Source organism: Anas platyrhynchos, chromosome Z (assembly GCF_047663525.1).
Source record: "Anas platyrhynchos isolate ZD024472 breed Pekin duck chromosome Z, IASCAAS_PekinDuck_T2T, whole genome shotgun sequence".
Taxonomy (NCBI): domain Eukaryota; kingdom Metazoa; phylum Chordata; class Aves; order Anseriformes; family Anatidae; genus Anas; species Anas platyrhynchos.
The window spans coordinates 23943719-23958268 of record NC_092621.1 but is presented as its reverse complement, the minus strand read 5'-3'; the positions used below and the strand labels follow the sequence as shown (position 1 = coordinate 23958268).

Here is a 14550-nt window from a genome sequence, read left to right as displayed (position 1 = left end):
TGGGCAGATTTTGGAATGGAAACCTTGTGAACAGGAATCTCTTTCTGCTTTTAGAGGGACTGGCTGGCTTCCTTGGAGGACCTCTCCTGGGGCAAGATATGGATGTGCCTGAAACATGAAAATACTGTATGCCAGCAATGAGTGAAAGAAAACAATGCTCGGAATCAGCCTTGCCCGATCTGCCTCTCCATTCTCCCCCTTCTTCATTGTTACCTTGGTTTTCAATATCAGGGGTAGTCATGATGCTGGTAAATTACCTCTGGTACAAAGGTTGACAGGCTTGCTTCATGGAAATCAATGACAAAACTCATTCTAATTTCAGATGAAACAGCACTTCATCTGCAGTATAAAACACAAATGCACTGCTTTTGCAAGAGTATAAGATTAGCAGAACTGTCATTTTGGCAATATTTGGTACAAGACTATTTTGGAGCTACTCAGCTACTTCTTCAGTTCAATCCATAAGATGGCTGAGAGTGAGCTGAAATCATTTTCTCCCTAGTTCCCTTTAATAATACGAACACTTGGGTCTCATTTTCAAAGTAGTTCACATATAGAGACAGGAAGCATCAGCAAAGGATTCTGGTAAATGGACATCTCAGTCCTCACTGAAGCCTCAGAAACTGAAATGCAGTTTCAAAACAACCTTTATTCTGCTTGAAGACTTATTACAATTTTTAAAGCAACTTAAAAACAAGACACAGCTCCATCAACTCTATAGCTTGAACAAAATCTCAAGGAGGCATGTTTTCACTGTTGCCTTGTGAAGGCAATTTACAACCGACTTTACCCTCCACCTCCTCAATGACCATTTTGAAACAAAGTAATCTTAATGTTTTAAAGACATTTAACAGAACAGAGCTTTATTTTTAAAAACAATAATAAAAAAAAAATAGCAGCATCTTGGGCAGCTAATGCAGTCTCATTAGGACAAGTGCAATGTAACGTTACCCACTCCTCCAGTCCAGTTTAGTTTTCCACTGCAGTAAATACAACATGATTCCACATAAAATGTTGCATTTTGGAACCTTGTCCTATGGGAGGCATTTTGCTTTGTGCTGCCCATTTCTAAAGTGACCCTGAAAAAAATACTATCAGGATTCACTTTCCCAACTTAATACCATGCATAGCAAAAGCACTGTGTGAAAATCGGCAAAGTTTTCCCCATTAGAAGCATTTGCATGTTTTCCCAAGCATTATTATTTCATTGCCAATTACAAGACAAAGCCATTTCTTTACTACAGAACAGTTGACACCAAATAGAAAATTTTAAGATTTGGTTTTACAGTTTGATAAGATTTTTCTAGATAAATGAACCATACAGACAAGCTTTTTTTTTTTTTTTTTTTTTTTTTTTTTAGAAAAAAAAACAACAACAACACAGAAACTCAGTCTTCTAACTGTATTTGGAAACATGCTGCACCCACAAAGGTCTAGTGCATGTGTGTGTCTTTACACAAAATTAATATCACTTACTGAATTCAGCAAAATGATCACGTTTGGTGAAAATGCACCTATACTGAGATCTATTCATACATAAACACAGCAAGTGTGTGCGCATATGCACTGATGCACACATGAATATCCCCAAAACTGGAAATCCCAATTTCAACTTACGGAAATCAGAAGCTCCTAATTTTCCCTGTGGGTGTTGGTTCTCTGTGTTATGCCTCATACTTTACAAAAGCCTTGCAAAAGTGCTGCTGCAGTGCAGCATAACTCAGGGATTTAAAATAAAAAATTCCCCAAACCAAAAAAACATACCAAAACAATTCCCACCCTTGTATCATATTAGGTGGAAAAAGTATACGTCAATAGAAACACAGAAAAGCATTGCGTTTCTTCAGTTATATCCACATGCTTTTTTTTTTTTCTGTATATATTAGTCTGTTTGAGATCAAATCAAAACTGGAGTGAACAATATGGTACATTAAGGACAAACAACTCTGCAGTGAATAGGGCCTTTGGCAGGATGCAGCTCTGTGCATTAAGGAGGGAGGGAAATGCAGAGGCCACACAATACCCAGGTACCAAAGAAACCCCACTCATGCCCACTTTGGGGGCGTAAGTGATCCTTGTGAATTGCACAGACCCTGTGTAGGCAGAACTTCCCCTAACGAAGCCCTAAAAGCATTTATCCCCATAACATAGTGCTTATTTCTCATTGTTGCTTGTGCAATAAAAGCAAGTGCCAAATTTGCACGCACACTATTTTTTCTCTGCTACAACCACAGATGAAGTGAAGTAGTACAGCACAACAGGAACAAATGATATCCCGTACTGGGCTGGGCATGCTAAGGATATGGCCCACTGACATAGCAGAGGTTTTCTTAATATGAGGAAAATTAGATCCAAATGCCTTAACTACGATGAAATTTCTTGAGAAATACTAAGTGAAACATCCATTCAGATTACATATATTTTGCCTATAGAGAAAAAAATACGATTTTACTCTTAAAGTATTTAACATTCAAAAATTAATATATGTCTGAAGAATACCTTGGATTGCTACAAGTGTTAAATTGTTGTATATTGAGCTAATTTGTAATGTCAAGCCCAGTAGTATGACTGTCATGCTAGAGTAATTGTTGCTTTTCATAGTAAAAACCAGTTATTAGAAAACCAAATTTAAATGGTCCTATTTGAGAGGCCTGAAAGGAGGGTGGAACAAGGAATGGAAGGGATGAAGACTAAACTTCTATTTAGAAAATAAAAAAATCAGAATAATTTTGAAAATGATGACTATCCTGAAACATTTATGTTGGTTGTATCTTGTTTCCTGATATAGATTCTAGAGAGAAAATACATCTATAGGAAAGCAAAGACAACCCACCAAAAAAGCACAAAATCCACATAATTAAAGAAAAAACCAAAGCTTTACAGTCTCAGAAATGAAGGGATAATGTAAAAAATAGAAGATAATATAAAAACTACTGGAGACTGGCAAATTCCTCATTATTTCCAATAGCTTACTAAGTACTGAATGCTTGGAATCAAAATACATGCATCTCTAAAGCAGAGTTATTATGAGACAACTCCATGGGACCTACTCTTTTGATTGTGTGTGCAAGTCCCTTAAATAGTAATGGGTTTCCCTGTGCATCTTCGGGGAAGAATAAGTTCATCTTAATTTCGTCACAACTTGTCCAATTTTATATGAACTTCATTACTTTATCAATTTGCAATGCATGAATTTCTGCAATGGTCATGGCAAAAAATATATAACAACAATAACCACTGCAAGCCACCCACAGTGAATTGTCCCAGAATTACTACTAAGTTTGCTTTAGTGGGATTCATGTATTTGTTTCCTTTAAACAAACCATAATTCTGTAAGTCTCTAGTGCCTGAAACTATGAAAATGTTCACTTTGATGAACATTTGATGAGTTTGTAGACTCAGTCTACAAACTTATGAAAATCCAAAATATTAACTATGAAAGCCTAATCATTTTTCAGAACAGAGGTTTTCCAGTCTTACTTAGCCCTATGTTGTATCCAATTGTTCTGAGTACAGGTGGGAGATTTCTTTAAAAATACTAGTATGATAAACAAATCCAGGCAACAGTTTAGAGAAACTTCCTTCATATGAAATGAAAATACCTTGACATGCTGACAAAAATTCTGCCACAGTAGGTCAAGATGTCATTTATTTACTGTGAAGTGTGGATTCATTCTGAAATCCAACCTATCTACTCCAGTAGCTAAATTTTTCTGTTTTTCTGCAGTCATTATCAGAGAAGGATACATAATTTTTTCATCTTTCAAATACAAAGACAATCATGACAGAAGTTCAAAATGCTTCAAAAGCAAACATAGCAAGGTACCGTACTCTAAAGGTATCTCTGAAACAATATTGTTGGACTCAATGATATTTTGTAATGTTCATATATTTTTATTGAATAAAGCAGCTTTGAAGCTTATCAGGCACTGCCCAACAAAATATTTAGTCAAAAAAAAAAAAAGATGAACTTTTTAAACTTTGAGCTAGTAGCTCAATATTCTATACAAAGAAAATTGTAAAATATTTCATAGTTTTAATTCTGAAGCCAACTCTTGCTGGCTTCCTGTACATTAAAAAAAAAAAAAAAAAAGAAAAAACAGAAAATGTCAAAAGAATAACAAAAAGTAATCATCAAGAAAAGTATTCTCAGGCAAAAGAAAGAAAGACAAAAGAAGGCAAGGAAAGAAGAAAAACAAGCTTAACCTGTAGACATGCTCAAGAGAAGACTACAGCCTAAAGAAAATTTAGTATTGCATAGCATGGTCTAAGAATTCAGCTTTCAGCAAACAGAAAGGGGAAAAGAGAAGCAGTTTGGTATTGATAGTTTCCATCAATGATAGTTAGTCATCCAATATGTACATTATTAAAGACTGTATGCCATTGAAAGTCCTGTTTTCTTCAGTCTTAAATATATTCTTAAAACAGGATTTTTAAACGTCTAAGCAAAACACTTCCTGGCACTTCACTGTTACAATTCCTCCAAACAACATACTGTAACTGAAGTCCTTTTAAAGTGTCCCTTATAAATGAAAGTGCCATTCTGCTACATATCATTCACCAGAAACCAAAAAATCCACAATGCTGTGTGTCTGGATCCACTGAGTGCAGCAACATCAAATCCAAGCCAGGTTGTGACCAAGAAATTCCAGTAACCAAATGACAAAGACCTCTTACACCTTGTGTCTGCAGAATCCAACGTTCTAGCTGGTAAAGCTTCAGAAGTGGTCGTAAACAAGCACCATGGTTAAAGGCCTCTATGTCCCTGCTGGGAGATCAGGTTAGGATTTCTCTCTCTTGTGTTTTTCTTTTCTCAATTAAAAAAAAAGCACTTCAGATTAGAAACATACATTCACAGCTTAATACTGTGATCTTTCCGACTGCAGTTGTGAAGGAAAGCTCTAGTCCCATCTCTGAAGACAGATAGCTTTGATACTGCAGCTCAAATTCTTGAGTAAGGCTGAAAGGAGCCTGCTCTCTCCAGAGGCCTCAATGTTGTCAAATCTTTTCTTTAGAAAAAAACCAAACACCCAGAGTATTAAGATCTTCATCGCCTCTGCTGTGCATATACTGGGTAGGCTAGTGTGACATTGAGAGAGTCATTGTGCTGCACAAGTGATGTGTGTTGATAATGTAGCACCAGTTCTTTGAGAGAGTTGTACAAGTTATATGGCTCTGCAAATCCATACCCAGTAGGTGTTTTGTTTATCACACAGTGCTTAACTTCTCCATCCACCCTAAAGAAAAAACAAACAAACAAACAACAGTTTTTAGTTTGTCAGTACAGTAAAATTAAGCTAGAAAATAAAGTACTGGCAATAAATCTTAAAACACTAGTCACTACATAGGATTCCTTCTATAGTCTTCTGTGGTGGGAAAATGGTAACAGCCTAGGTTTAACCCAAATTCCCAGGTGTTGCTTAAGGATGCAGGAGTTAGGCAGGACTTAGTAGCTGTAGATAAATGAGTTACTCCATGCTCTACTTTCCCTTGTTTTCAGTGAGCCTCATCTGTGCGAGCAGCACAGGTTTGAGCTGTGTAGAAAATGGAGCTGCAATAAGAATGGCCTCATGACTTGTTGTCTGCTTCTAAGCAGAAAGATCCAATGGGATCCACACACGTGCAAGTGTGCATGTACCCCTTGCTCAAGGTAGGTGCCTCAAATGCATCATTCGCATTTAGGGTACGTACACAACAGAGCAGGCATAGCAGCCTTGCTTGCTGCTCTCTCGAACCAGGAATGTTCCATCTCGCTTTCCCCGCAGCAGATTTTCAGCTTGGCTTCTGTTGATATTTCCCACGTTCCATGTTCTCTCATCATGATGGGGCAAGTCTTCATCATCATCTACCATAGAGTATTGGCTGTCAAGATATGACAAAAGATGTTTGTGAAACACGTTGCAGAGCAAAAACCATGAATATGCTGGTCCCCCTTTCATATCACCTGGAAAAGCTTGGTTAGTAGGTTGTCTCCCTGGTAGAACTAGAGGCATAAACCATGTAATACTACAACATTTCACCTGCTGAACAGAAATAAAAGTTCTGGTCCTTGTTTCTTTTAAAAATACTCATGTAGATGTGAAGATGGACATAAAAGGATGCTGTTTTATCTATCAGAATCTGCTGTGAGGATTTCAGCACTTCTACCATTGCTCACTGTTCTGGTATACTGCAAACCCACCAAAATCAATATCCTTTGAGACAGCTTCATTTCTAAAGATCAGAACACTTGGTCAGCAGTGAAAAATCATGCAATGTATTGATTGCATCTGCTGCCTGGGAGAGCTATGAGCAGTTGTACAGGTAGATAGATAAATTATTCATAGGGTAGATGGCTTTGTGGAAAGGTTGGAATAGTAGTGTTCTCCTTCCTTATGAGATTATGAAAAAAGCACGTTATATAGGACCTTCTTTACCAAAGCTGCCACCAACTACAAAGCTGATTCAGAGTTTCACAGAACCCTCTGAGTTAAACCCACTGTGAAAGAAGATGTCTGGTTCAGCTATGGGGACACCACTTTGATACTCTACAGTTCCAAAGTTCCCTATTTGCCCAGCAGCCTGCACTGGTCAGCTTTGCCTTTGCTGCTCTGCTTACAATCAGTTGTTCTGAAGAGTATCAGAGTAGTCTACCATGATCAGCAATTTCACACATTTTAATTTTTCAGGAAAAAACAAGGGTTCTTTTGTTTCAGATGACCTGCTATCCAGCTCCCTTATCCCATCGTACTTCTTTGCCCTGCAAGATATTCTTATGCATTCAGTTTTAGCTCTATTTTCAGCACCTAGAGAAAGAGACTCCTATTTTTACTGCTGCTTTTTATACTCATTTTTTTCTGTTTTACTTTAGAGAAAAAGTCAAATTCTCAAAATTTAATTTGCCTGCAGAAACCTGAGCACTTAACAGATTCACTGACAGGGAGAGTCAGAGAGACAGAGAAAAGGAAGATTTTCTTTAAACAGTTTCACTTATTATTTTGATGCTATGTTATAACCACAGCCTGGCATTGCACTTTCTGTCTAACTGATGAGTGTGCCAGTGGAAACAAGTGCCTACATATTCTCTATTAGATCTTCTCTGAGCAGAGCTAAGACTGAGTGAACAACATGGCTTTAAAATGTGTATGCCATATTTATTCCCTTCTTCTACCAATGTAGCCGCAGCAGTTGCACAATTTCCAGGGTAACAGCAGGAGACTCAGCAAACCAAGCCAAATTAAAATAGACCACTAATGTGGACAAAACTAGAATGTAAAACCAGAAAACAGTCATTGTCAATCTGCTGTTTTTGCTATATGTTCAGTCATGCAGTGTAGAAGGCATGCACAGGAGACTACACAAGCAGAAAATGTTGATACAAATATTACTCAGACCACTTGGTTTTTCTACTTGTTCACTCTTCGCTGCTTACTATTTTTATCTGTGAATTTAAGGCACTTTGATACTATTTTGCAGCTTGCTTCTGTTTAAAATTTGGTTTATATTTGCTTTTTGCTGTTTTTTTGTTTTTTCTTTTCTTTTTTTTTTCTTTCTTTCTTTTTTTTTTTTTTCCAGGAATGAAGCAAAAAGCAAAACTATTCAGTGGCCAGGCCCCAGCTATAACCTATACTAAAACTGAATTGCTGAAATGATGGAATACTATCCTGCCATTTCCCAGAAAGACTGATTAGAGCATAAAAATGGAGAAGGACCGCTCTTCAGCATACACAATTTTATCACCTTCAATAGCAATGTGATACACTGATGTGGGCACCACTATACTAGATAGCACCGTGGTATCAACATATGTAATAGGGAAACAGCCCACCTGTGCCTAAGAGACCTTCTGAACAATTTATTTATTCCTATGACATCCCTCCAAGATACCAACACCTTATAATCTTCATGTTGCTGGTAAGAATAAAGACACAGGTTAAGTTGCAGTGCTTTGCTATAGTAACCTGATTACACACTTCCTTGAGTAATGGCTGAGTAGGGGGTGAGAGGGAGTCCTTTCTGATACCTGTGTTATGTAGGCTGCCCTGCGTTAACAGTGAACATTGTTACAAGAGACCTAGAAGAGATTCCCTCTGGGTGGGTCTAGAATTAAATATGGTCAATCTCACTTTTGTGCAAGCTGATAGGAAATACCAGGAATATTTAAATCTCTTAATACTCACTCTTCTGTATTTTCATTTCCAAGCCATTCATTTAGCTTCTTTTGCCGAACACCTTTCTGAGTCAGCCACCTGGATAATAATACCAAATAAAATTAATTATTAGTTTCAGAAGTTTGGTGCCAATAAATAAATATATTTGTAGTATATTATTATTATATTATACTATTACTATATTACGTTATTATATATATGTTTATATATATATATATATTTGTGAATTCATAATGATACTTACATCAAGTATTGGTCTCTTGTCTTCCTCAGCTGTATGAGGTCTGGCTTAATGCTGTTCATACGCTTGTCTATCTCTCTATATTCAGCGGCTTGCTTCTTTAAATCCTCTTCTAATCTACGCCTGCTGTCCACAATTTCACTTATTCGAGACTTCAGTTTTTCATAGTTGTGCATAATTCTGAATGGAACAATGTGGTATGTTATACTCTGATAATGTCGTATTCATAACTTTGTCTGCTATTTTCTCATAAAGACTTTTAAGAGAACAGATTATTTCTCTAAATGTAGCTTCATGCTTTACAAGTTTACATCAACCCCATTTGAAGTTTGCTTTGCTTACAACTGAACAACTTTAACCTTGACATCTTGTTTTAATTTTAGGCAGATTTATACTTTGCATCATTTCTTTCTTCAAAATGATACAACTTGAAATACACATACTGACCTTTGTATTTCTTTTTCATTTCCTTCGCGTTTAAATTTTTCAATGTATTCCTTACTGTATCTCTCCTGCGTCTGGCACTGCTCTTCAAATATTTTTATTGTTTCATTAAATGCTTCAATAGCTGTTCTTTTCATTTGAATTTCCTGAAAATAAAATAGTTGTTTAAATTACAGTTGTTATCAAACAGAGTGGATGATTTATTGGCTTGTATCATGGAGACATTTCAGTATATTCTAACAGAATGACTTCAATATCCCATTACCAGAATGCATCCTGTCTGCAGAGCTTTACAAAACAGAGGAGACAGGCCTCTGCAAAAGACAACCATGATGAGGCTTTCTGGGAAAGAAAAACTGCTAGAAAAAGAACTAGTTACAAGCTCTCTTTTGTGTAAATAAGTTTTTTATAAATTCTTGTTCTGAAGATTACCCTTATGGCAATGCACTTTGCGCTTTGTATCAGCTAATGTCCTTAGAAGTTCAGTTGACTCTCTGAAATAAAATTTTAATTTATTGGGGTGGACTGGTCTCCAGAGGTCATTTGATCCATCTTTCTGTCCCCACATGGCTAGTCCAGGGCTAACTCTTTGAAACAATTAACTTCAAGTTGCCTACACCCCTCAACCTTTCTTCAATTATGTTCAGATTGTAGGGGTGTAAAACTGCACAAATTCACCAAAACCTCAAGACTTGGCTAATAATTGGATAAGGTGAAAGAAGGACAGTGGGAGCTTTTCATTCCTGCAGAATGTCATCATTCTGCCCATATCTACATGTCATCATTCCACCCCGTATCAGTGAAACCAGACCTTTACAAAACTAGTATCAAAACAGAATGCTTCCTTACAGAGGTGTCTTGGAAACCTTAACTCGCCCTGATGAGGCCAGTATGCAGATGTGTTTGTAAATCAAGGTGCTTGCTTTGGATGTGTGCGTCGGTCTTGAGCACAGAGTTAGGTTGTAGGTGGTGATTGTTAAAACATGAGTAAGCAATTCCACTATACTGAGCAAGCACATAAGGTACATTTTCCTCTTTTGGGCAATTGTAGTTGTGGTGGAACAGAGGAGGAGGAAAGAAGAAAATAGCAACATGAATTTAATAACAGTCTTCTAAATCCACATTAGTCTTCCGTTCACCTTTTGGCTTCAAATCTATTTTACCTGAGATGTTCTTGTGTAGTCTTCATAGAGTCTGTCATATTCTCGGCTTTTTTCTTGGAACTGGGTATTATATTCATGTAATTTCTTTCCCACTGCTTCAATGCTGTCCTCTTTTACCACTTGATCCTGGGATGGTGAACAGAAGAAAAGATACTTGGTGAAAAAAAACAATACACTGCACAGATTTCCAGACTGCTTAAAAATGCCCAGATATTTACATGGTAAACGTGACACCTCTTTTATCAATATAGAGGTATGATATATTATATGCACAATATGCAAGTCAAAATAAAACTAAATGACAAAAAGCAATTTTCTATTGCAAGTGTGCAGCTTAATAATAAAAATTATATATTTCATCAGCACTGAGTGGGGTATTTAGTAACTTATTTCTTAATAATGCTTCTGCAGTATTTAAAATTTTAATTATTTATATGCAATTTATGCTGCTGGTTTTAAACAAAAATATCCACTTTTATACCCACTTTATTTTTTCAAATATTAACAGAGCTGAAATTCTTTGTAATAAATGTCTCCCCAGTCTGCGATAATTTCTTTGTAATTAAGTGGAACACAAAGAAAATAGACTAAATTACCTGCTGGTACTTAGACACTGGATACAGTAATTTTACATCCAGTTTAGGATTGTACTGGGCTAGAGATTCATTCCTGTAGTGGTTTATTAGCTCAACCACAGAGTTGAAAGTTAACGGGTCAGAAAAGCCGTACTTCCCATCTCGGTGAAATATTTTGATTAATTTGTTATTTCCTCCTTTCCTGCAAGTAAAGTTTGTTGAAAAGTTAGGCATACTTCTACTACTATTTCCGAAAGAAGGTGGTATTTTAAAGGCAGTATTGTAGGTATTACAGACCTACTGTAACTATCTTACCTTAGTGTAAGTGTGTAGTCCCCATGCATTTTGGTTGAAGCATCTCGTACCAAAAAGGTACCATCTGCAGTGTCTCGAAGCTTCTCATTCACTTCTTCTCTAAAATGAAAGCAAAAGTAACTAATCATTTCAGCTTCTTCTCACTCATTTATCCTTTCACCGTGCTCTAAATTCTTGTTTTAAAATAGCTTTTTTTTTTTTTTTTGTAAGCCTTCTTGATCTCCACATAAATAAACACAGTTATTTAATAACTTATTTAGAATTACTAGTGAACAACTGGGATACAAAAACGATATATTCTATGTCTTCTCACTGCTGGAATGAAATTATATTCGTGCAGAGGTCTTCTGCTTGTTCATACAAGCCTGCACAATTCGAGCAGCCAGTGCTGGTCTAATGTACCTATATATAGTACGTTAAAAATGTTGCTAATACATAGCACTTGTTAGTCTGGCTTGTTAACTGTTGTGCCTACAGTTGAGGATCTGGATGAAAGACAAGAAAAAAAAATACTTATTTCTTGGTGTTGTCTTTTCATACTACTATTTCATGCTAGCATTTCATATAGCAGCCTTAAAACAACAGAACAATCACCAAATCATTTCACATATTACATTCTAATGGACTGCCAGTAACTTTTTAGTCATGTTTGGAATAAAAACAACTGTGATATGTTTCTGTTGGAAAATATCCTAAAAATTGCTCTTAGAGCTATAATTTTTCTATACTTAAGCAGAATACATACAGAGAAAAACAGAGCAAGAATATAAAGCCATACATGAGAAATACGTGTCTTGAGATGTTTTACCTTGAGATATCTCCCCAGTACCATTCAGCATCTTGTAATGACATGTTGTTATTCATGCCGTTGTTAGTTACAGTATTAGGTTTCGGTGGCTTAGGAGGCAGTGCTGCAGATAAAGGGAGAAAAAGTTGAGCATAACTCATTGAAAACATGACCATATATTCCTTGAAATCACACATTACTATATGAATGAGAAAAAAAAAAGGAATAGTTACAAAACAGTATTTTCCACCTCTGACAGTATTTAAATGAAGAATCAAGAATTTTACTGAAAAAAATACAATTCAACAAAAAGGATGTACTGCTTCAAGAAAGTATGTTAATCTTGCAATAATATATTTTAAGCAAAATATAACACTTTACTCATCTCCTCTCCCTGTGAGGAAAGCATTTGGGAAAAAAAATCTAAAGTTTGCTATTACCTTCTTCGACTATCTTCAGGTAACTATAAATAATAAAACAGGTAAGATTTCATTTTGTTTTCTCCTATGTGACGATCTTACACTAATATTGCTGTTTTCTCACCTATAAGCTGAGTAATAAAAAACGCAAACCCACAGCAATACTGTATGTTTTAATACAAAGAATTACGTTTCCATGATCCTCTGCATTCTGTGCAATCGTTTGCAAAAAAAAACAACACCCACTTTGAGAAACCCATCTGTGACCCAAATATCCTTTGTGTTAATCTTAGTATTCTACAGAATAAATTGTCTTCCAAATGCCAGGACTGATTAAAAAACACATCCCCTTTTCTCAATGTCAAAGCTGCATACGTATGCCAGTGGGTGCCGGAGGAAGATACTGCAGCACTCCTGACTTACTAGAAAGGGGGACTACATTGGGATCAGGATTAAAAATCAACCCAGCTCTTTAGTTCTCTAGTAAGTACAACATTTCTTATGAACATCTCTATACATATATAATGACCAGCTACAAAATACAATGTTTTTAAAGCTGCAATGAATATAAAGAGAGCATAACATTTTTATACATTATGAAAAAAAAATTATGTGATATTAGGTATGCAGTTAATACTGTTAGATTTTAAAATCTGTTTTTCCTAAAGCAACCCAAACCATTGAATTGTAACCACTGATTCAGGAAACATAAGTGTTATTACAGCATCTCTTTTTAGCTACAGTGTGGAAGACAGCAAAATAGCAAAATAAAAGAAATGATATTTTTTAATGATATAATAGTAGAGATAGAACTACATATGACAGAAAAAAAATCAAAACAGAAACAGGTAAATTCAGTAAAAAAAACATTTAAGTAAGCAGACAGGTATTTCTACAGGTTATGATTCTATTTGCTATAACCATGCACAAAAACACAACTTAATTCTAATTTGTATCAATGACAAAGTAAATAAATCCTACATATCCATTAAGTATTTTTCATCAGATATCGTAAAGACCAAGAGGAATTAAGTCTTCCATAATAAGACTGCAGTTTTACCTGGTGGATCCATTTCTATGTAAAACATCAAGTCTGTGCCACAATTTATATCTGTCTTAGGATATTCTATATCCAGTTCTTCCATATTCCAAACAGTATTGTACATTTGTATGAGTTTCACTCAGTAAGCTCAGATACAAGAAAAGAGTCAGGCTCTCTTTGTAATGGTGTCTTGGAATTCATTTTAAAACCTATAAGGGGCTGCACTGTAACCTATTACATCATAATCCTCAGCCAATCATGTCAAAATAATGTCACCAGACCACTCCTGTTTCATCATTTTGTTCTACATTAATCTTAGAACAATTTCAGTTTCAGAAAGAGCCTACGTTTAGCAGAATAGCAATATAAACCCGGTTTTTCAAGCAAAAAGCCGGAGCAGGCTCTCCTTGTGCACCCTTATTTCCATTCCATTTTCCTGACTTTGCAGCATGGTACAGTCCAATCCTGGCAGGATGACAAAAGGCTGATATGCTGCAGCACGTAGCTCTTACACACACGCGCACACAACACATGCATGCTCACACACAGTGCAGCTCCCTTTGCAGAGAGGTAGGTCACTTCTCAGATTCATTCTCCTACTCAGATGCCTGTAGTTTACCACTGAAAAAGCTTTAAAAGGCTTGTGTGCATGTTAAAGATGCAAAAGAGAAAAAGAGCATAGCCATTATATACCCATTACACACGTACATACTTAGGCTACATACATTACATAAATTACAATGCATACATTATTTATCCACAGAATGAAATATAGATTAGGTTTTTAAACGGTACAGGGTTCTATATTTTAATATGCACACAGATCTGATGTACCTAATATTATTATATAAATTGTGCTTACTGCAGAGATGCCAGCCCCGTTTCATTCTGTAATAAAATACAATTCCAATTGATCTGGATTAACTCATTTTGAAATCTAAAAATCAAATATTGTAGTCTTACATTCACCAGACTTTTCTGCACCATGCAAGAAAGTCAAAACTGAGCACGATCTTGAAACATGATTTTGCTGAACATAAAAAGCCAGTCTGTCAGGACACAAGATTCAGTCTGCCTTTTCACACTGTTTCTCTACCCTGCTCTAATCAAGATATTTATCAAGTTAATTGTTTTAAAAAACAAGAGTCCTTCTCAGTGTCTTCTTCTGAACTTGACTTTATGCCACCAGCATACTTGTACTATTCGGAAACTGTCTCTCTAAGCCCCCCCATCACTGGCTGCACCGCTCTCAGACCTCTTGGAAGAAGCATGCACAGAACAGACTATTGATTCCAGAGCAGAACGCTATGTAAAGCAATCTAAATGCTTTATACTCGCTATAATCTATGGGGGCAGAAAACCAGATACCAAAAATAACCACAACAAAGAGTAACTGTAGCAACTATCTGTGCCT

At 36.1% G+C, this 14550-nt stretch overlaps 1 protein-coding gene across 4 annotated transcripts in view; it reads right to left on the bottom strand.

The window, feature by feature from the left end:
* Window positions 1-629: 629 nt before the first annotated feature.
* Window positions 630-14550, bottom strand: part of PIK3R1 (phosphoinositide-3-kinase regulatory subunit 1) — a 59012-nt gene continuing 45091 nt past the window's right edge. For 3 of the 4 annotated variants that reach the window (XM_038170176.2, XM_027446159.3, XM_027446161.3), the window contains 9 exons: window positions 11697-11799; window positions 10889-10987; window positions 10595-10775; window positions 9999-10124; window positions 8839-8981; window positions 8395-8571; window positions 8160-8228; window positions 5692-5862; window positions 630-5237 (listed from right to left, as the gene is read on the bottom strand). In XM_038170176.2, coding sequence (XP_038026104.1) covers window positions 5048-5237; window positions 5692-5862; window positions 8160-8228; window positions 8395-8571; window positions 8839-8981; window positions 9999-10124; window positions 10595-10775; window positions 10889-10987; window positions 11697-11799 — 1259 coding nt within the window. In that variant the 3' untranslated portion in view covers window positions 630-5047. Of the gene's footprint in view, window positions 5238-5691; window positions 5863-8159; window positions 8229-8394; window positions 8572-8838; window positions 8982-9998; window positions 10125-10594; window positions 10776-10888; window positions 10988-11696; window positions 11800-13154; window positions 13334-14550 lie in introns of those variants that run through there. The other variant, XM_027446160.3, reaches the window with a different exon arrangement.